Here is a 21,004-nt window from a genome sequence, read left to right as displayed (position 1 = left end):
CAACCTAGGCAGCACATAGAGGCACATGCCTCTAATCCCAGCATTAAGGAAGCAGAGGTATATGGATCTCTGAGTTTGACACCAACTTGGTCTACATAGTGAGTTCCAGGTCAGGTAGTGCTAAATTGTGAGTCTCTCTCTCTCTCTCTCTCTCTCTCTCTCTCTCTCTCTCTCTCTCTCTCTCTCTCTCTCCTTTTCCGAGACAGGGTTTCTCTGTAGCATTGGAGCCTGTCCTGGAGCTAGCTCTTGTAGGCCAGGCTGGTCCCGAACTCACAGAGATCCACCTGCCTTTGCCTCCCGAGTGCTGGGATTAAAGGCATGCGCCGCCACCACCCAGCTGAGACCCTGTCTCAAGAAAGAGTGTATGTACCTGATTATGTACATACACACAATCAGAGACAGCAGTTTGGGCCAGCAAGATGGCTTAGTGGGAAGAACCTGAGTTTGATCCCTGGATTCCATGGGGTGGAAGAAAAGGAGAAGCTCCAAGAACTCTCCTCTCACGTCACTTGTGAGCCTGGTGTGGTATAACACAAGACAAAGCAAACTACTAGCATATCATCAACCTGACAGGATATGGAATCACCCAGAAGAAAACTGGGCACACCTAAAGGGAGTTCTTAGCTTGGGTAAACTGTGTGCAACATGAACCCAAGGCTGGGGTCCTGCACAGTATAGCAAGGAGAAGGCCAGCCGAATGCCAGGTCTCTCTGTGGCTGTGATCTATAGGCCCCTTGCCACCAAGCCCTCTCTGCTGTGGCACATTGAACCTGGACTGTAAGCCACAGCAAACACTTCCTCCTTAAACTGTTTCTGCTAAGAATTTGACCATAGCAACAAGAAAAGCAAGGAAGCTGGGGGGTGGGATGGGGGTGCACGCCTTTAATCTCAGCACTCAACAGGCGGATCCCTGTGAGTTCGAGGCCAGCCTGGTCTACAGAGTGAGTTCCAGGACAGTAGGGCTTCATGGTGAACCACTACCAAAAAAAGAAAAGAAAAGAAAAACAAGGGACACAATACATAAGAAGCATTTAGACATCAACAAAAGAAACATCGCCCAAGTTTGAAATGAAATGTGAATAAATGTTTCTCTAAAGCAGATTTATAAAAACAGAGGAGAGGCGATCACTGAATTATCTTGCTGAGCACCTGGAACCCTGGCCTTGAAAGGCAGAGGCAGAAGTTGCGGGGACCCTGAGAGGGCACTGCAGGAAGCTGCGAAAGTGAAGCCTGGATTTCATGTGGCCAAGAAGAACTGCATATAGCCCATGGAACCAGCTGAAACAGAGGCTTGTGTTGAAGGCGTCAGGGCAGGAGGGGCAGCGCCGTCTGAGCCCTCTAATCAGACATGGGCTAGAGAATTTGGAGTTTCCCTTGCTGGCCTTGGTCTTGCTTTGTTTCTGTATTTCCTCAACGTGCTCATCGTCCTCCCTTCTGAAATGGTAATATATATTCTGTGCTATTGTATGTTGGAAGTATGTAATTTGATTTTTTATTTTATGAAGATTACAATTAAGAGATCCTTGAGTCCAATAAGAGAATTGAGTTCAAACTTCTAAACAGTCTTTTGTTTGTTTGGTTGGTTGGTTTTGTATTTTGAGACGAGTTTTTCTGTGTACAGCCTTGGTTGTCTTGGAACTCACTCTGTACACCGGACTGGCCTGAACTCAGAGACCCACTTGCCTCAGCATCCCAAGCTCTGGGGTTAGAGGCGTGCGCACGAGCACCAAGGCCTCTCTGTGCTTTGGTCTTGATGTTCTATCACAAACAGGAAGTGGTACAACACAACTCCTGTCATCATTGTGAGTCCCTCTTTTTTTTTTCAGGTTTTTTGAAACAGGGTTTCTCTGTAGCTTTGGAGCCTGTCCTGGATGGAACCAGTTGTTGTAGACCTTGGCCTTGATCTCAGAGATCTGCCTGCCTCTGCCTCCTGGAGTACTGGGATTAAAGGTGTGTGCCACCCCTGCCCAGTTAGTTTCTGTTTTGTTTTTTACTGTGGAAGTGGTTTTTACGCCTAGTTCCCTAATGACTCCTGAGTGAGCATTGCTTCCTGTATGTGTTAGCTTTTCAGACAGGGTCTGGGGCAGTCCAAGGCCGGCCTCAAACCAGCTGTGCAGGAGCGTCCCTTCCACAACTTGCCTGGCCTGTGCAGCGCCTCCACCAGAGCCCCCTTCTGGACTCCATGGCCACAAAAGTGGGAATGGCTGAGCTGCCTGCGGGGACTGAGCCTGACCCTGGAATCCTGTTTGCAGAGACTAGGAGCAGAGATTCTCTCAGGCCTTTCCTCTTCACAAACTGGGAATTTAGCTGCCAGGATCTTGTCCTGAGGGGCACCCTTCCCTGATTCCACGACAGAGCAGGCCCCTCTCACCTTAATCTCCTTGTCTCTTTCAACGAAAACCTTGGCTGTGGTCTTCTCCCCAAACTGCACATTTCTCTCCTTCCTGCCCCTTAGCTCCTCTTCATCATAGACTGCACACAAGTGATTGCCAATGTTCATGTGTGGAATCAATACTAGGCTGGCTTGAAATCCCTGCCATCAAAGGAATTAGTCCATTACATCTCAATTTAGTTTCAGGCAAGTTCTTAGGACAAGGATATAAAGCAGTCACATTTTTTTTTTTTTGCCAGAATATCACCAGAATGGTCACTGGTTTAGTTGCCATACTGTTTCCCTCTGAAGCCTCTTGAGCTGGGCCTCCACAGACCACACAGCCCTCAGCACTGCTGTCTTCCAAGCCCTTGCTAGGGTAGCTCATTAAGATCTCCTTGCAGCATTCAAATGCTTTTTTTTATTCCAAATTCCCAAAGTCTTCCACAGCGCTCAAAACATCAAAACAAAAATAGAACTGCCCTTCACAGCAATAGCCCACTCCCTGGTACCCTGTCTGTCTTCCTTTTTAATTAGCTGGGGCATGGAGGCAGAAACAGCCAAGAGCACAAGCAGAAGGCAGAGAGAGACAATGGGAATGGTGTGAGGGTTTTAAAACCTCAAAGCCCACACCTCCAGTGACACACCACATAAAAAAGGCTGACACCCTAATGCTTCCCACACATCCACCAACTGAGGACCAATTATCCAAATACCTAAGGGGACCATTCTCATTCAAAACACGATAGAATCCCAGCACGGAAAAGGCAGAGTCCAGCCTGGCGGTGGTGGTGCACGCCTTTAAGCCCAGCACTTGGGAGGCAAAGGCAGGCAGACCAGGCCAGCATGGTCTACAAGAGCTAGTTCCAGGACAGGCTCCAGAGCGACAGAGAAACCCTGTCTTGAAAAAATAAACAAACAAACAAACAAACAAATAAATAAATAGAAAGAAATTGGGCTGCTGAGACAATGAGATAAGGCCACCTACACCAAGCCTGACTGCCTGAAATGGATCCCCAGAGAGAGGCTCCTGTCAGCGTTCTGTGTTACTCATAGGTGTGGTGTGGCACAGTCACACTCAGCAGAAGAGGAATGCAAACACAGTGAAGGAAAGCAGTTCCTCTGGGACCCTTCCCACTCTCACGATTGTTTCCTCAGTTCTTAATGAATGTGCATTCACTGTGCTCAAACAAACAAACACCAATCATGTCCTTCTTACTTTTCAGTTTTTTCTTTGCTTGTTTGCTTTGTTTTTTCAAGAGCTCACAGAGATCCTCCTGCCTCTGCCTCCTGAGAGCTTCACCCTGCTTATTCTGACAGGGCTAGTCTGTTCTCCACTGTCCTCACCATCAACTGCAGGGTATCTGAGTCAACACAGATGGAAGCACCCCGGGTTGTGTGTATCTGACCTCATAAGACCTCACCGGAGATGGCTGCCCGGCTCTAGTGTTTGAAGGGAACCCACTGGAGTGACTGCCTCATTTAAAGGTTATATTTTTATTGAAAAATATTTTTTTCATACAATATATTCTGAACAGTGTCCCTTCTCTCATTTCCTCCCAGGCCATCCCCACCTCCCAACCATCTAACTCCATGATTTCTTTCTTTCTCTCTTTAGGAAAAAAAAAAAAACAGGCAAACAAACAAAAACTAAAATAATAAAAAAGAAATCAGAAGAAACACATACATTATTAAAACACAAACTCAGAAATCATAATATATAAATTAAAGACCAGTAAGGTAAAAAAAAAATGCCCAGAAAAATCATTATGAGGCAAAAAAAAAATCTCTAAAAATACCATTGAGTTCATTTTGTGTTGGCTACCTACTTCTGGGCTGGGCCTGCCCTTGAGGTTTGTGTATTCAGTAAGACTCCACTAAAGAAAACTATTTTCCTTTGAGTGGTTGACACTTGGGGACAGCCTCTGGGTTAGGGATGGCGCTCACCCTGCGTTGGCCCTGTGCGTGCTGCCAGGCTCTCTGCGTTCATGCGTCAGCTCTGTTGTATCTAGACCTTGTTTTCATGGTGTCCTCCCTCCCCTCTGGCTCTGCCTCTTCTCTCACAAGTTTTCTAAGCCCTGAGGATGTGATGGAGACGTCTGGTTTAGGACTGAGTGTCCCAACATCTCTATTCTCTGCACATTGTCCACTGTGGGGCCCTGTATTTGCCCCATCTTCTATAGAAGGAAGCTTCTCTGCTGATGGCGTAATGGAGTGATCTATGGGCACAGAAGGATGTAATTAGGAGTTGTTTTGTTACTACATTCTTTTTATTTATTTATTTATTTATTTATTTATTTATTTATTTATTTATTATGTGTACAGCATTTCTTCCATGTATGCCCGCAAGCCAGAAGGGGGTACCAGGTCTCATTATAGATGGTTGTGAGCCACCATGTGGTTGCTGGGAATTGAACTCAGTACCTCTGGAAGAGCAGTCAGTGCTCTTAACCACTGAGTCATCTCTCCAGCCCCTTGTTACTACATTCTTTTAGCAGAACAGTAGTACTTGGCTTTCTGCTAGGCCCATGGCCTATCTAGTCTCAAGTTCTAGGTCATCTGAGTAATGACAAGTGTGGGCTTCATCTCTTGGAACTGGCCTTAAGTCCAATCATAAGGCAGTTAGTTACGCCCACAAGTTTTGTGCTGTGATGACTCCAGCTTATCTCGCAGGCAGAAATCACCAGTGTGGATTGAAGGGTTTGTAGTAGGGCTGGTCTTTACCTCTCTACGCTGGTCCACCTGCCTCTGTCTCCTGGATGATAGAATAAAAGGTGTGCACCATGACAACCCGGCTAAGTTTTTAGCATCTCATTCTGTTAATTTCTTGTGCATTTAATTTCAAATTTTATTTGCATCTGTACATGTGTGTCCTTGTGTGTGGGGGGCAGGGAAGATGTCCTATTTTAGAACATTTTATTTTATTTTTATTTGAGACAGTGTTTCCAGTTGTGTAGAACTTAGTTTAATTTCAAATTTTTAAAGATTTTTTTTTTTGAGACAGGGTTTCTCTGTAGCTTTGGAGCTTGTCCTGGAACTAGCTCTTGTAGCCCAGGCTGGCCTCGAACTCACAGAGATCTGCCTGCCTCTGCCTCCTGAGTACTGCCTTTAGGTTTCCAGTTTGGTAGAGCATGGATTTTTTTTTTTTTATCTTTCTCTGTGTGACAACAGCCCTGGATGTTCAAGAACCCACTTGTGGACCAGGCTGGCTTTGAACGCCACCTGCTTCTGCCTATCTAGTACTAGGATGAAAGGTGTGTGCCACCACTGCCCAACTTCAAACTACTTTTTTCTTTTTTATCTTTTTCATGTGTATTCATGTTTTGCCTGTATGTTTGTGTAAAGGTGTCAGATCCTCTGAAACTGGCTTGACAGGTAGTTATGAGCTGCCATATAGGTGCTGGGAATCGAACCTGTGTCCTCTGGAAGAGCAGCCAGTGCTCTTAACCGCTGAGCCCTCTCTCCTAGCCCCCAAACTAAAACTACCTTTTTTCCTTGAGACAGGGTTTCTCTGAGCAACAGTCCTGGCTGTCCTGGAACTCTGTAGACCAGGCTGACCTCGAACTCATTGAGACCCACCTGCCTGAGGCTGGTATACCACCTGCACAGTGGGCTAAGCCTTCCTGCTTCAGATAGCAATGAAGAAAATGCCCACAAGGCAATTCTTCCTGTGAGAATACCTTTTGCCAGATTTTTGTCAAGTGAATAAAAACTAAGCAGCACAGTTGTGTGCGCGCGCGTGTATGTGTGATGTGTATGTATGTGTATGTATGTGTGTGTGTGTGCACGGAAGTCAATTCTTGTGTCCTTCCACCACGTGGGTCCTAGGGATGGAACTGAGGTAATCAGGTTTAGCAGCGAGGACCTTTATCCTCTGAGTATCACGAGGCCAAATAGATCCGTCGTTTTCGAAGACGTGCTAGTCTGGAACTATCTATGTACCCGAGGATGGTCTCCCATTCAAACTCCTCAGAACTCCTGCCTCAGTTTCCCAAATGCTAGAGTTAGGGCTTGTGTCAGCACGAATGCACTAGGACCTCTTGGCCCAAAGGTTTGAGACCAATTGGATGCAGAGTGAGGGCGTGTTCTGCTTACCACCTAACAAGCACCCCCAACTTAAGAAGACCAAAATCCTTCTAAAGTGTTGATGTAAGGTATAAAGAGAAAGCAGAGCTGGCGTTGCGTCTGGGGAGGCCATGCTCATTGAACAAGCGTCGCCAGAAGCTAATACCGGAGTACCGCTAGCACCCGGCCGGTCGCCGCAGCTTTGATGGACACCTCCCGATCAGGATCCAACCCAGGACCCACCACTGACAGGTTTCGCCTACAGCAGCCTGAAAAATGATCAAAAGGCGACACCAGGCTTGCACTGGAGTAGGGAGGACAGCAGGCGGTGCCACAGAGGACCCGCAAACTTCCCCGTTTAGTCATCTTAATTTTTGCCTGAAAAATTGCTTCATCATTTCAGGCCTGTCATTTTTTCCATTCCCAACTCCAGTGGTTAGTAACAGATATGGAGAAGTTTCACAAAATTCTAATCAGCGTTAGTGTGCTTTCTAAAAGATTAGGCATTCGTCCGGGCAGCTCCCCTCTTTGGGACCCTTCACACAGCATTCCGCGGGTTTGGGCCGAACATAGGCTCCAGCCAATGAGCTACGCCGAAATGAGAGGTGGGCGGGACCAGTACTTAAAGGACCCGCATCCTGTGAGTAGAGTAGAACGTGATACGGATAATGGCGGCCGGCGCGGCCATAGCCCTGTCCCTGTGGCTACTCCTGCCAGCAGTAGGAGTGGGAGAGGCGGGGCCGCCGCCCATTCAGGACGGCGAGTTTACATTTCTGCTTCCCGCAGGGAGGAAGCAATGCTTTTACCAGTCCGCGCCGGCCAATGCTAGTTTAGAGACCGAGTACCAGGTGAGAAGGTCCTGGGCTCGGGACACGGTTTAGGACAAGGGGGTGTGGCCAGCAGGAGGGGCGTGGAGTGGGCGTGGCCGGGATGCCTATGGTCTCGTGGGCTAGGGGAGTTCCCAGCTGGAAGCTCTTTGGGTTGGGTTCAAGGGAATTCCCTGGTGGCTAAATGGTCGGCGACCACTATATATTTGCTGCCAGGTAGACATCCACCTTGGACTGCTAAAGGGGGTGGCCTGGTGAAAGATCTCGCGTGGAACGTGTTAGGGACCAGGAAAGAACCTTGCAGGTGTGGATGTCGGTGCTCAGATAGGCCCTTAGGGCAGCCAGATGGCTCAATGGGTAAAAGAACTCGCAGGTGAACCCGATGTCCCGAGTTACCTAACTATGGTAGAGGTTGAGAACTGACTCCTGTATGCTGCCCTATGATCCCCACAGGCTACCCTCCACCCCAAACAAATAACATGGTTTGTTTTGAAGATAGGCTCCTAGTGGTTATATGGGTGTTTTCCAGTTCGGTTCAACCCAGGCCTTCTGTGGAAGATAGGCTGGGCTCAAACCTGCCCGTTCCCCAATTCTTACCTGCTCTTCAGGTGATTGGAGGTGCGGGGCTGGATGTGGACTTCACCTTGGAGAGCCCTCAGGGTGTGCTGTTGGTCAGTGAGTCTCGAAAGGCTGATGGGGTGCACACGTGAGTGAAGTCTTGCCCTGTCTTGGTTCAGTTACAGCCCTGCAGCTCCCTAGTGGCCTCGGGTTACCATCCTACTGGCTCCACAGACCAGCTGGCTGGTCACTCCAGGGTCACGTCTGTGTCTCATCTGTCTGCCCAGGGTGGAGCCTACTGAGGCCGGGGACTACAGGCTATGCTTTGACAATTCCTTCAGTACCATCTCAGAGAAGCTAGTGTTCTTCGAGCTCATCTTTGACAGTTTCCAGGACGAGGAAGAGGTGGAAGGTTGGGCTGAGGCTGTGGAGCCAGAGGAGATGCTTGATGTCAAAATGGAAGACATCAAGGTGAGTTGAGTGTGGTGGTGCATGCTTGTAATCCCAGCACTCAGGAGGAGTTCAAGACCAACCTGGGCTATAGCAGGAACCCATCTCACAAAACCAAGAGGGCTAGGGACAGTTCAGTTGGTAGAGTGATCCCCTAAGACACATGAAGTTCCTACACCCAGCACTCCATAAAACCAGTGTGGGTTACACGTGGATACAAGAGGATCACAAATTCAAGGCTACCCTTGACTTGCATATAAAGACCAGCGTTTGACACAAAAGATCCTATTTTAAAGGCTGGTGAAATGGTTTAGCAGGCAGGTAAAGGCAACCACCACCAAGCCTAACTACCTGAGACCCACAGTGGCAGGAGAGAACTGATCCCTCCCTGCAAGCTGTCCTCTGACCTCCACATGAATGCACAGCATGTGCACCTCTGACCCGTAAGAAAAAAAAGGCCTTACCTAAAAACAAGAAAACATCGTGGGGAAAAACGGAAAAAAAAAATACTGGGTTTCTAGGAGAGGATGTGAGACATGAGACCAGAGAGGAAAATTAACTTGCTGATAGTCACACAGCCAGTGCACGGCACGAGTGAGGATTTGGCTTAGGCAGCCTGACCCCGTCCTCCCTGTGACTTGGCAGGAATCCATAGAGACTATGAGGACCCGGCTGGAACGCAGCATCCAGATGCTGACTCTGCTCCGAGCCTTTGAGGCACGGGATCGGAATCTTCAGGAAGACAACCTGGAGCGAGTCAACTTCTGGTCAGCTGCCAACGTAGCTGTGCTGCTGTTGGTGGCCGTCCTGCAGGTCTGCACGCTCAAGCGCTTCTTCCACGACAAGCGTCCTGTACCCACGTAGCCCGGGCCACAGAGGAAGAGTGAAACAGTGGAGGGCATCAGGCCTGTGTGACTTGTGGAGACCTCCCCAGACTCAGAGAGGACCCCGTGTGTATCCATCCCTTCCTGGGTGAGCAGGGAAGTGCAAGTGGATTGCAGACCCGCTGGATGGGAGGCTTAGCACCAGTGCCTGTTTCTTGGAAGCTGAAGTGTTAGGCGCTGCAGTGTGGGGCTGAATGGCTCACAGATGCCCTGGTTTCTCTTGATATCGTGCCTTAGCTTAAGTCTTCCAGCCATCAGGATGGGTCAAGCTGTGCAGCTGCCCCTGGCCCTTACCCAAGCCGGACATACCCCACCCACAATGTCTCTGCTCGCTCCTGGGGATAAGCCTACTTTGCTAGGGTCTGGGAAGGAGACACACCTGCAGAGTTCTTGCCAGGACAGTCACTTTTATTTGATAGGAAAGTGCCCTGGCTCCTCGGCCCAGTGGGAGCCAGCTGGTTGGGGAAACTGATGATAGGACTCCAAAAAGAACCCTTCCTTCTCTCTGGGTGCAGCCCCACCAGAGTCTACCTACGAGCCTCAAGGAACAAAGGGCATCTGTCCTGGGCACTGGGGTCAATAAATTATGGTCAGAAAAATTAATAGTGCCTGGTGACTTGGGCTCAGGGACAGCAGCTTGGGACAGACCTAGCCTCAAGCCAGGGCAGCCAGGAAGGCGGGAGGGCACTCCCACGAAGCTCAGAAGAAAGGCCGGGCAGGAGCCGATGGAGGTGGTCGCCTGGCACGAAAGAAAAAGATCATAAAGCAAAGTTGAACCATGCCCCCTATAGAGCTAATTGGGGACCTGGAAGTGGGCCTGGCCACAGTGCCGTTCGGGGTAGTGGCTAGAATTTCTGTTTCCTATGAGCACCGTGTGAGGGGGTCCCTATTCCCGAAGTGGTAGAGGGTGTTCAGAAGAAATGACAGGAGACACGTGAGTGAGTGAAGTGTGGGCAGCTCCATGACAGTCTCCCCCTGGCCTGGGACAGACACAAAAGGCCCACACACAGCCACCAGCGGGGCTTCCCTTTATTTTAGTTTATTAATAGGATATACAGAGGCAGGCACTTAACAGTTGTCAAACCAAGCAGTGGGGACAGGATCTGCACAGAGGCACCAGGGCCCACCCTGTGGGGATGGGCCAGCTGGGAGCCAGAAGGCCCCTGACATTCCCCCAGTTCACACAGCCCAAACCACACCGGGGCTGAGGAGAGAGGCAGGCCAGAGCTGAGGTGCTCCAGGCCTGAGGAAGGCACAAAGTCACCTCTGGCTATCGAGACTGGGCTGGGCTCAGGTTGTGTGGTTAATATGGCCAAAGAAGATATATATATATACAACTTGAGCCAGGTAGGTGGCCAGCACTGGGCCTGTTGGGCCTGGCTCACTCCTGAAGAGCCCTTAGGAAAAGTTGGACAGTTGCTGTACCCCAAGAAAGAACAAAGGCTTACAGTCTGTAGAGAAGCCCTGGTAGAGTTCCCCTACACCAGCCTGGATCTTTCTTTCCAGATGGTCCCAAGGATGCAGTTCCTACTGCCAACCAGAGAGTTCTCCTCATCCCAAAGTGCAAAGCCCCCATGTCCTGTTGTCTGGGACCCCACCCACCCCCTCATTGTCATGTCCACCAGGCTAGGGAGGAAAGGGTAGGGGTTGCCCACAGGAGCCTGGTCCCAGCATGGGGAGGGGGCAGTAGTGGGGCCCAAACCAAAGCTCTCCTGCACTGTGGGTGCACGAGGACCCCCCAGAACACTGCCCCCTGCAGCCTAGTCAAGTAGGGACGGCTCGGCCGGGCGGATAATGGTAGGCCGACTGGGCGCAGCGGGTGCTCTTCTGCTGCAAAGAGAGTAAGACACGGGGAGGTGGAGGGCAGTGAGGCCAGAAGCAGGGAGAGGATGAGGACCCCACCCATCCAGCCCACCCTAGGTGCTCCCAAAGTTGGGGCACCAAAAGGAATATTACAGGTATTTTCCTGGTATCTCCATGTCACTAGCTGGCTTGGGTAGCACAGGCAAGTTCTGGGACTTAGGAGGAGCTGGTCTTCACTTCACCAAGAGGGGTCTGGGGACTGAACTCGGGTCACAAGGCTTGGTAGCAAGCACTTTTACCAGATGTGTCATCTTGCCCACTTCCCTGCCCTCCTCGTACCTCAGAAATGGAGACCAGAACCTAGCCTACCAGGTATTAGTGATAACCTAGGGTTAGGGGGACATGAAACCTGCTGCTTAGAGGACAGGCCAGGAGCTGTGAGGCCAGCTGATCTATTGTCCTATGGCATTGGCTAAGTGGGCTTGGCCCCTCTAGGGCTCAGTTTCTCAGCACACAAGCAGCAATACCTGTACTACTTGATGTCTTGTTGGGACTATGCTGGAAGTCATCAGAATGGAGGCCGTCAGAGTCAACAAAGGAACCCCAGGATGCAGGCTGTGGGTCTTACCTGGGCACTCCTGGAGGGATACCAGGGGGAATCCGTGCTGGCCGAGATGGTATCTGAGGTGGCGCTGAGAAAGGGTCGTTGTTGGCAAATGCGTTCTGTGGTCCAGGCCGGGACGGGATGGGGGGTGCTGAGAAGGAGGCTGCAGGCCCCACAGGCACAGGGATCAAGGGAGGCCCTGGTGTGGGACCCCGCACGGCAGGAGGCCGGCCCGGTGGGTGTACGCTGGACACAGGTCGGCGCTGTGGAGTGGGGCTGTGGAGGAGGGAGAGGCTGTAAGCTGGGGGAATGGTACTGTGAACACCCACTGTAAGCGATTGTGACAAGGGCAGAGGCCCCGGGAGCCACCAGCCTGAGCTACAGCATTCCAAGTTACAGGAAAGCTCTGAGGGAGGTGTGTCCAGACTGCTGTACAGCCTAAGACCCTTCCAGAGCCTCTATCTGTGAGGTACCTGTCTGCCCTGTTCCCCACTGGTCCTAGAGACCTCAATCTTCCCAGGTCTGGGCTCTGGTCCTCTTCTTGAAGGATCCAGTGTCCTGAAGTTTCAGTAGGTCCAATGCACTGACATTCCCTTGACTGTGGCTGCTTAGATGTCTCTCTGGCCCAAACTTCCCATCTTGAGGCTATGGAATCCTAGGTTCTATGGGCTAGAGGGCTCTGTTTGCCTTCTAAATCTTCCCCTGTGCCCTTCGCTATATCTAGGAGAATGACCTCTGTGGTAGCTGTCCCCTGGGCTCCTTGCTCTAGATTTCTATTTGGATTTAACCCTTGCTGAAACCACTAGAAGATAAAAGAGGTAGTGGGAATGTTTTTCCTCCAAGAATGTGTTGTCCCATTCAGCTGTGACCTGTCTCCTGATAGGACCGAGGAACAGGAAGGGTGGAGCTTGTATGGGCACATGGGGGGCAAACTGCCCTCCAGACCTGTGTCCACTGGTGTTCTGGAGCCAAGTGTCATCGACAGGTGGGGGAACAGGCGTGGATACAGTGCTGGTACTGATGTCCCCAATGATGTTGAGTGCTTCCTTGAGCGCATGGTACATGCGTAGCATGTCGTCCCGACGCTGAGCCTGCTCTGCTGACTCTTCCATGAGGCTGCTCTGGTCTGCTGATGAGTACAGGTAGGCCAGCAGCTCATGGTGGATGAAGGCCTTTGTCTGAGGACAATGGTGGGAAAGGTCAGACCCTTACACTAGCCAAGAACTTAGAAGCCTAATGTGATTAGAAAAACATCCATCACAGGCTAAGGCTTAGCCATAGAGACTCTGCCTAAAATCAACCCTCCAGTGAGAAGTCGGGGCGTGGCTCAGCTGTAGAGCCCCTGCCTGGACCCCTAAGGACGGAGCAGAGGTGCAGCTCAATAACCCAAAGCTTGCCTGACACGCACCATGCCTGGGTTCAACCCCAACATTACAGAAGCCAACTAACCAGCAACAAAAACCCAACAACAAAAACAAAACAAAAAGCCACCTAAACAAACCAACTTGTTCTAACTTTGAAGGACTTACTTTAAAATATATTGTTGTTTTCTTTAAAGATTTATTTATTCATGTACACATATATGAGTGCTGTCTTCATGCACACCAGAAGAAAATCAGATACTGGGGCTGGAGAGATGGCTCAGAGGTTAAGAGCATTGCCTGCTCTTCCAAAGGTCCTGAGTTCAATTCCCAGCAACCACATGGTGGCTCACAATCATCTGTAATGAGGTCTGGTGCCCTCTTCTGGCCAGCAGGCATACACACAGACAGAATATTGTATATATAATAAATAAATATTAAAAAAAAAATCAGATCTCATTATAGATGGCTATGAGCCACCATGTGGTTGTAGGGAATTGAACTTAGGACCTCTGAAAGAGCAGCCAGTGCTCTTAACTGTCGTCTCTCCAGCTCCTAATTTGTTCTTAAATTAATTTTATTTACTTATTTATTTTTGTTTTGTTTTTTGAGACAGGGTTTCTCTGTGTAATATCTAGGGCTGTCATGGAACTTGCTTTGTAGACCAGGCTGGCCTTGAATCTCAGGGAGACCCACTTCTGCCTCCCAGTGCTGAGATAATGTTATGTATTATTAGTAGGGAGTGTGTGCGTATGCGTCATGGTGTGCATGTCAGAGGACAGCTCTGTGGACTGGAAAGTTCCAGGGCAAGTGCCTTTATCTTCTGAGCCACCTTGCCCGCCTTGGTTTTGGTTTTAGAGACAGGGTCTTAAATAATCAAGGATCCCCTCAAAGTGGCATGTAGCTGAGGATGAAGGTGCCAGGCTGACAGGTGTACTACAAAATGCCTGTTTGTGTGGTGCTGCAGTGGGATGTCCAGCCCACCAAGCCTCAGCTAATTTGGAACTCCCCACTTACATTGTTAATCATGAGGTGCATGATGGTCTTTGGCATGAGGTCACGGATGGACTTGTTGATGATGGCCACATAGGAGTCCACCAGGTTCCGGATGGTCTCCACCTGCCGTTCCAGCTGCGGGTCCATGGAGAAGGTGTTCTCTTGTGCTCCATCCTCGTTCTCTGCCTGCACAGGACACAGAGAGGGTGAGCATGGCCGAGCAGCCGTAGTTAAGAACTCCATGCTCTTGGAACTATGTGCCTACCCTGCTGACAGCCAACCCCCTCTCAAGTGGGTTCCTGACAGTCCTGTTAGATCAGCTGGTCTGTGCTGGGGTATACTGATTAAAGTCAGGCTGCACTCTTTTCCCAGGGGATGGGGACACACACCCAGGATTCTTTAATGACTTCACCCCAAGGACAGGAGGAAAAAAGACAATAAGATGAGTACCAACTTCACCTGCCTTTCAGGCCATGGATTCTGCTAGAGAACCTTCTGGACCCTAATGACAAACTATGCTCACTCTGCCTTGCTTGCTCCAGTGGGGGTCAGCTATGTGTTCTGAGTTATGGTTTGACTACGGGATGCTAGGGTTCAGGTGTTGGTACCTTGGGTTCCAGGAGCTAGCTGCTGTAATTTTTAAGACTTATTTTCATTTATGTGTACATCAATGTTGGTACGTGTATATGCCATATGTGTGCAGTGTCCACAGACGGCCAGAAGAGAGTGTCAGATCCCCTGGAACTGGAGTTACAGACAGCTGTAAGCTGTAATGTGTGTGGGTGCTGAGAACTGAACGGGTCCTCTGGAAGAGTGGCCAGTGCTTTTATCTGCTGAGCCATAGTTCTAGAACAGCACTATATTTGTGAAGCTCTTGAACCTTCAGAAGTGTGGCTTAGCTGGAGGCTGCATCCCTGGAGATACCTAGCCCTGTCACATCTTCCTATTTCCTGCCTCTGAACCTCGATCACTGCCAGCTATGTACTGAGCCGAGCCCTCTAAAACTGGGAGCCCAACAGGACACCTCTCCCTTAGCTGTGTGTATCAGGTGTTTGCTGATTTGTGTCCATCTGTCTGTATGTGTGTGTGAGTATCACCCCTACAAGCTGTTCTTATCTGTGTATGTGGTGGATCCCATCACAGATGTGTCTTTCCTTGACTTATCTTTACTACTTCAAAATAAATGTCTGTCTGTCTACCTATCTACCTATCACCCATGAATGGCAGGGTCTCTCTATGCAGCTCTGGCTGTCCTAGAGCTCACTATATGAGCAAGGCTGGTCTTGAACTGGGATTAAAGGTAAGCAACAACATGCCAGGACCTGTCTTAAATTTTTTTTTTTTTCCAAGACAGGGTTTTTCTGTGTAGCTTTGGAGCCTATCCTGGAACTTGCTCTCCATAGACCAGACTAGCCTCAAACTCAGAGAGATCCTCCTGCCTCTGCTTCCCAAGTGCTGGGATTAAAGACCTGTGTCACCAACGCCTGGCAGTTTTTAAATTTTTAAAATTAAATTTTATGCCAGGTGTGGTAGCCCAAGTCTTTAATTCTAGTACTCAGAAGGCAGAGGCAGATAAATCTCTGTGAGTTCAAGGCCAGCCTGGTCTACATAGTAAGCTGTGGGCTAGGCAGAGCCACACAGAGACCCAGCCTCAAAAAACAAAATAAAACAAACAATAACAAGAAAGCCCTCGAAAAACCCACATTTATGTTTTGAACATGTATATATTTGTGTGAGCATGTGTGTGCTGTGTCATGGCACATGTGTGTAGGTCAGAAAACAACTTGTGGGAATCAGTTCTCCATTATGTGGGTCTTAAGGCTCAAACTCATATTATACAGCTCTGCAGCAAGCACCTTCAGTCCCTTAATCATCTTACTGGCCCACATTTTGAGACAGGCACTCTTTCTGAATTTGGAGTGCATTGATTTTTCTAGGCTGCCTGTTAAGTGGGCTTCAGGGATTCATACACTGTTTTCATCCCAGGTGCCTGCACTGTGCAAGACTGGGGTTACAGGCAAACATACGGTTTGTGTCTGGCTTTCTACTAGGGTTCTGGAGATCCAACTACAGTCTTACACAGCAGGGACTTTTCGTCTGCGCTATCTTCTTAGTCTCTACTGCATTAATGATTGATTGGCCTGTAGCTCTGGCTGGCCTAGAACTCACTGGGAAGTCCAGAGTTACTTTTTTTTTTTTAAACAAACTTTATTTAACTTTATTTCATGCACATTGGTATAATGATGTCAGATTCTCTTGAATTGGAGCTACAGACAGCTGCAAGCTGCCATGTGGGTGCTGGGAATTGAACCAGGGTCCTCTGGAGGAGCAGTCAGTGCTCTTAACCACTGAGCCATCTCACCAGCCCCAGAGTTACTTTTTGAGACAAGTCTCTCCCCAGGACCAGGGGTACTGATGTGACAAGGCTGGCAGGCTACTGGGCTGCAGCAGTCCGCCTCTCCCTGCCTCCCTGGCACTAGGACTGCAAGCACGCACCACCACACTTGGCTGTTGTTTATGTGAGTTCGAGGGATTGACCTCAGGTCCTTATGCTTGTATTGCAAACATCTAGGCTGTTTCCACAGACTCTGGCAGGTATTTTTACCACTGACACTTGTGGCCTAGAAATGACTAGTCCCTTCTCCCAGGCAGCCTCTGGTATGTCATCTATGCAGGGAAGGTAGCTCCTCACCTGGTCCTTCTCTGGGTAGACCCCAGCTCGCAGGAATGAAGCCTTCCAGCTGTCCACGTCTTCCTGGGAATCACAAGCCAGTTCGATTTGTCGTAGGTCCTTGTAGACATTCCTGGAGTAGGCGGTAGAAAGGCACTTGGCTGACCACTAAAAGCAGGGGTCTGGGGGTAGGGTGTGTCTCTGCCTGACCTGGGCACAAAGGTACTGTCGCCAGTTTGTTATAGGGTTTCTGGGTGTGTGTGCATGTATACTATAGCACACCAAGTAACACACACACACACACAAAATCATCAGAGCAAGTGAATACGGCATAGAAATGTTGATAGCTTGTCACTTATTCATAGGGCAGGGCTTGCCACACAGCCAATGCCAGCCTCACACTTAGAACGTCCTGCCTCAGGCTCCTGTGTGCTGGGATTAGAGGTCTGTGCCACCATGCCTGTCATTCTAACCTGTTATTTGAGCTCAGTCATTTTGTCTCTGACAGCTGGCTTTAATTATCAACTGGACACAACCTAGAATAGCCTGGGAGTCTCCACAGGACTGTTTGCAGCAGGTCTGCCTGCAGAGCTTAAGTTTATTGTTGTGGGGAGACTCAAACTCAGTAGAGTGGCACGTGACACCATGCATTCCCTAGGCATGGGGGAAAAGCCTGGGCCACCAGCAAGGGAAAGGGAGTGAGTAAGCATCTGTTTCTGACGGGGATGTCTCAGGCTCCTGCTGTCCAGACTGCCTCACTTTTTGTCCCCCACCCCACCCTGGTTTTTCAAGACAGGGTTTCTCTGGAGCCCTGGCTGTCCTGAAATTCTATCTGTAGACCAGGCTAGCCTCAAACTCAAGAGATCCATGTGCCTCTGCTCTGGCTTGGAAACTCCCACTGAGGTGTCTGCAGGGAAGACCACAGTAACAATGCCCACCAGAACTTCCAACCACAGCAGAAACAAACTCAACCTGCACTGCCTGGTGTGGCAGGCCCAGACAACAGACAGCTGAAAATTCTCAATGATTATGATGATGGTTGTGGGTGTGTCTGTCCGTCTGTCCATGCACGAAGGCCATCTTTATGTTCATTCTAGGGAATGAACTTGGGCCACCTCATCAGCTCACTTTCATTGGGGGACTCTGGGCAGGCACTCTGTCACTGAGCACCATGTCCATCTATCACTGAACGCTTCTATACACGAGGAGTGAGACAGGGCAAGTTAGCAGGTCAGTCTGTGGCACAGAGGTGTGCACGGGCAGGTAGAGGCTAGAATCAACACGGTGCCTTCCTCACTTTCTATGCACCTTCCTCTTTGAGAAATGGTCTGTTTCACTGGCCTGACATTTACAGAACTGGCTAGACGGGGCTAGAGACCACCAGGGGCCCCTTGTTTCTCCCCCAGTACTGGCCGGTCTTCTTCCTGCGAGTGTCTGGGAGGGCTGGACTGGCCTCACACTCACTTCATCCGTCTCAGTCGTCCGTACCCATGGTGCTCTGCCCTCCCCTCACCACACAGAGCTGCCCCAGGACAGGACTCCGGAAACCTGTGCACAAGGTTGCCACTAAGATCTCCTGGGACCCCACCCCTGCAGGCTCCTCACCTCTGCTCCGTGTTGAAGATGGCAAACACGTGCTTGTTGGACATGAAGCCCTTCTCCACATCCCGGATCTTGAGGTTGTCCAGTGGCAGCATGTACTTCTTCTCTTTCTCCTGAGGAGAGAGGGTAGAAGCCTCACCTGGGCTGACAGGGCAGAGCCTTCAATCACCTGAAAGCTGCTTCCAACACCTGACTTGGTGTGATGAGAGCTGCCACCCCCTTGCTCACTTGAATGTTCCCTCAAAATTCCAGGTCTCATATACATCCAAGGCCTCTGTCCAGAATGTTTCTGTCCTAAAACCCTACATGGCCTCCTCCTTGCCTTCTTAAGGTCTCTCAGCAGAAGGGACCTTAGGGCTGACCCCCGCCCACCCTACATTACCTGCTGCCACCTGCCTCATTACCTCAGCAGCTCCTAGATGGATGCCTGTCAATTCTGTTCCCCATCTTGAGAACACAAGCAGTGGGTGCTCAAACTGCTCACCCTAACTTCATTCCCAGGTGGTCCTCCCCACTTCTTGATGAGTGGACAGAACTGACAGAATCTGGTTCACACCACTGAGTTATGGTGACAATCCCACTCACAGGGAAGGAGTCTGAAGCACCGAGAGGCCACCTCAGGCGCATACCTGAGAAGCTGATGCTGGGGCACCAATGCCATAGAAGTATCACTGGCTTTGTGAGTCACCATCTCTCTTCCTTTACTCTGTGCTTGGAATCAAACTCAGGCTTTCGTGGATGCCAGGCCAGCACTACCACTGAAGCCAACCCAAGCCTTTTTTTTTTTTTTTTTTTTTTTTTTAAGTTTCTGGCGATGCTGGGGATGGAACCAAGGAATGCACTCACAGGTAAGCATTCCACTGATGGTCCATTCAGGCAGCCCTCTTCTTCTCATTTCAGACAGGGCTCATTAAGTTACCTAGAACCTCTTTAAGTTCCAATCCACCTGTTTCAGCCTCCCAAGTAGCAGCCATGATAGGTCTGTGCCAGCTAGCTTCTTTACAACTCTCAGTCACATGACCGGCAGCAGCGGCCAAAGTCAAAGCCTCATCAATCCGCTCACAGAACTCTTCCTTTTATGTCTGCTCAGAGTAGGAAGCTGGCTGTCCAAGGACAAGCACAGGGGCTCACTGTGTAATCTAGATAAGGCTGCAGATTAAGTCAGCTCTGTGGGGACTTTCTGCACTATTTAGACTTAAAACAAAACAAAAACAAAGTCTCAACATAGCCCAGGCTAGCCTGCAACTTGCTATACAGCTGAGGATGACCTTGAATTCCTGATCCTCCTGCCTCTGCCTCACAAGAGCAGCAATGAGTTATAGGCCCAAACCACCAATCACACCCAGGTCATAGTACTAGGATGAACCAGGCTCTGTGCACGTTAAGCAAAGCTCTAACAACTGAGCCCTAGCCTTAGGCCCTCACCTGGACATCTGTGTGTGTGGTATATGCACATGATGGGGGAGAAGCGAGATATCTTTATGGAGAAGCCAGAAGACGTCTACTTTCTTGAGACAACATTATACTAAACCAGGAGCTAGGAAGTCAGGCAGCAAACCCAGCCATCCACTTGTCTCTGTCCACTACAGAGCTGGGGTGTGCTCGGTTCCCCATGCTGCGGTGTTATTCTTCCCCACATAGTTAGCCCCCCAGGCTCAACCTAGCCATCTTTTGTGACTCTTTCTCATGTTTCTGCGCTACCAAAAAACCCCAGAAGAATAATTTTGGAATACCATCTCTGAATCTGTCAGCAGCTACAGTGCTGAAAGGGGAGGGTAGGGACCAGTTGAACACTACGAGTACCTGTGTTAAACTCCACTCTGCCTTTCCAGGCTGTGTGCCTCAGGACAAACTGCTGCTCCTCTCTGTGCCCCTCTTCCCCACCTGTCCAAGGACTGCTGAGTCTCACCATGGGGAAGGTAGTATGGTTCTGGCTCCAGGTTTCCTGTTGCTGCTCTGGACTGACTCCCAGTCGTCCTCAGCAGCTCTGACTGCCTGACTGGAGCACAGCCAGAGGTCTGGCACAGCTGGGGCCGTGTAGGGTGGAACACCCAACATATGTACTACATGCTGGGAGCCCCAAACAGGGAGGGCAGCCTTGAAGTCTGCCTGGCTATAAGACACAAAGTTGGGAATTTGAGGGTCCCTGAGGGGGCTCCTGTTTCCTGAGGGGTAAGTGCCCAGAGGAACTCTGTGGCCTGCACCCTATGATGTCATGAAGCAGGAAGCCTCCCACCAGCAGGCCAGGACCAAGTAACTGAGTCACAGACATCCAGGCTGCCACATCTGGAACTGTTTATATATGATTCCGCCCAGATCAGGAGGCTGCCATCTCAACTCACACACACATGCAAAAGCATGCGCATGCGCCTGCTCACAGACTGCACAACTGCACAGAGACCGCCTTCTGTGGCGCTGGCTATTGACTCAAGCTCTCCTCCAGCCTGCCTTCAGATTTCCTGAAAACCCCAACTTTCTCTAGATCTGAGCCAGTCACCGTGGCCTTGCCACGTCAGAAGAGCCCAGGTGCAAGGATGAATGGAGGATCCTGGAAGATGTGACGGCTCCTGTCCTGCAGGGTGGCCGCTGAGCACTGAACTGCCATCCCTGCCATCCCAGTGTTCAGACTAGCTGTTCAGCAGGCTGTGATATGTACAGTAGTCTGCACATTGGTTAGGCTGGGCTTGGACCAGCAGCAGCAGCAGCGGAAACAGATCACCTAAGGTGAGTACCACCCTCTGTGCCACTGTCTCTACCACGGAAGATTCTGGAAGGAAGAAGGTGGGAAATGTAGCCCCAGAATTGAGAGAGC

The 21,004-nt window shown here is 50.1% G+C and overlaps 2 protein-coding genes across 11 annotated transcripts in view; one reads left to right on the top strand and one right to left on the bottom strand.

Moving 5' to 3' along the window:
- The first annotated feature begins 7,074 nt into the window (after positions 1–7,074).
- Positions 7,075–9,758, top strand: Tmed1 (transmembrane p24 trafficking protein 1). The gene is made up of 4 exons (XM_038324509.1): positions 7,075–7,284; positions 7,872–7,969; positions 8,109–8,292; positions 8,917–9,758. The coding sequence occupies exons 1-4, from the start codon at positions 7,105–7,107 to the stop codon at positions 9,133–9,135; spliced, it is 681 nt and encodes a 226-aa protein (XP_038180437.1). The 5' UTR covers positions 7,075–7,104; the 3' UTR covers positions 9,136–9,758.
- The window catches only part of Dnm2 (dynamin 2), a 91,019-nt gene continuing 79,557 nt past the window's right edge, over positions 9,543–21,004 (bottom strand). For 4 of the 10 annotated variants that reach the window (XM_038324504.1, XM_038324507.1, XM_038324506.1 and 1 more), the window contains 6 exons: positions 18,196–18,305; positions 16,612–16,723; positions 13,941–14,105; positions 12,508–12,740; positions 11,587–11,838; positions 9,543–9,894 (listed from right to left, as the gene is read on the bottom strand). In XM_038324504.1, coding sequence (XP_038180432.1) covers positions 9,855–9,894; positions 11,587–11,838; positions 12,508–12,740; positions 13,941–14,105; positions 16,612–16,723; positions 18,196–18,305 — 912 coding nt within the window. In that variant the 3' untranslated portion in view covers positions 9,543–9,854. Of the gene's footprint in view, positions 9,895–10,178; positions 10,986–11,586; positions 11,839–12,507; positions 12,741–13,940; positions 14,106–16,611; positions 16,724–18,195; positions 18,306–21,004 lie in introns of those variants that run through there. The other 6 variants (XM_038324498.2, XM_038324502.2, XM_038324499.2 and 3 more) reach the window with 2 other exon arrangements.

The sequence above is a fragment of the Arvicola amphibius genome, chromosome 3 (genome assembly GCF_903992535.2).
Source record: "Arvicola amphibius chromosome 3, mArvAmp1.2, whole genome shotgun sequence".
NCBI classification, from domain to species: domain Eukaryota; kingdom Metazoa; phylum Chordata; class Mammalia; order Rodentia; family Cricetidae; genus Arvicola; species Arvicola amphibius.
Note: the sequence above shows the minus strand (reverse complement) of the source record. Positions and strands in the feature narration are given on the sequence as shown.

What these genes read in the sequence shown, in the direction of transcription:
- Tmed1 (XM_038324509.1), top strand. Translation starts at nt 7,105, where the DNA reads ATGGCGGCCGGCGCGGCCATAGCCCTGTCCCTGTGGCTACTCCTGCCA. An exon ending in GTTTAGAGACCGAGTACCAG is followed by an intron (nt 7,285 to 7,871) that starts GTGAGAAGGTCC and finishes CCTGCTCTTCAG; the next exon opens with GTGATTGGAGGTGCGGGGCT. An exon ending in AAGGCTGATGGGGTGCACAC is followed by an intron (nt 7,970 to 8,108) that starts GTGAGTGAAGTC and finishes CTGTCTGCCCAG; the next exon opens with GGTGGAGCCTACTGAGGCCG.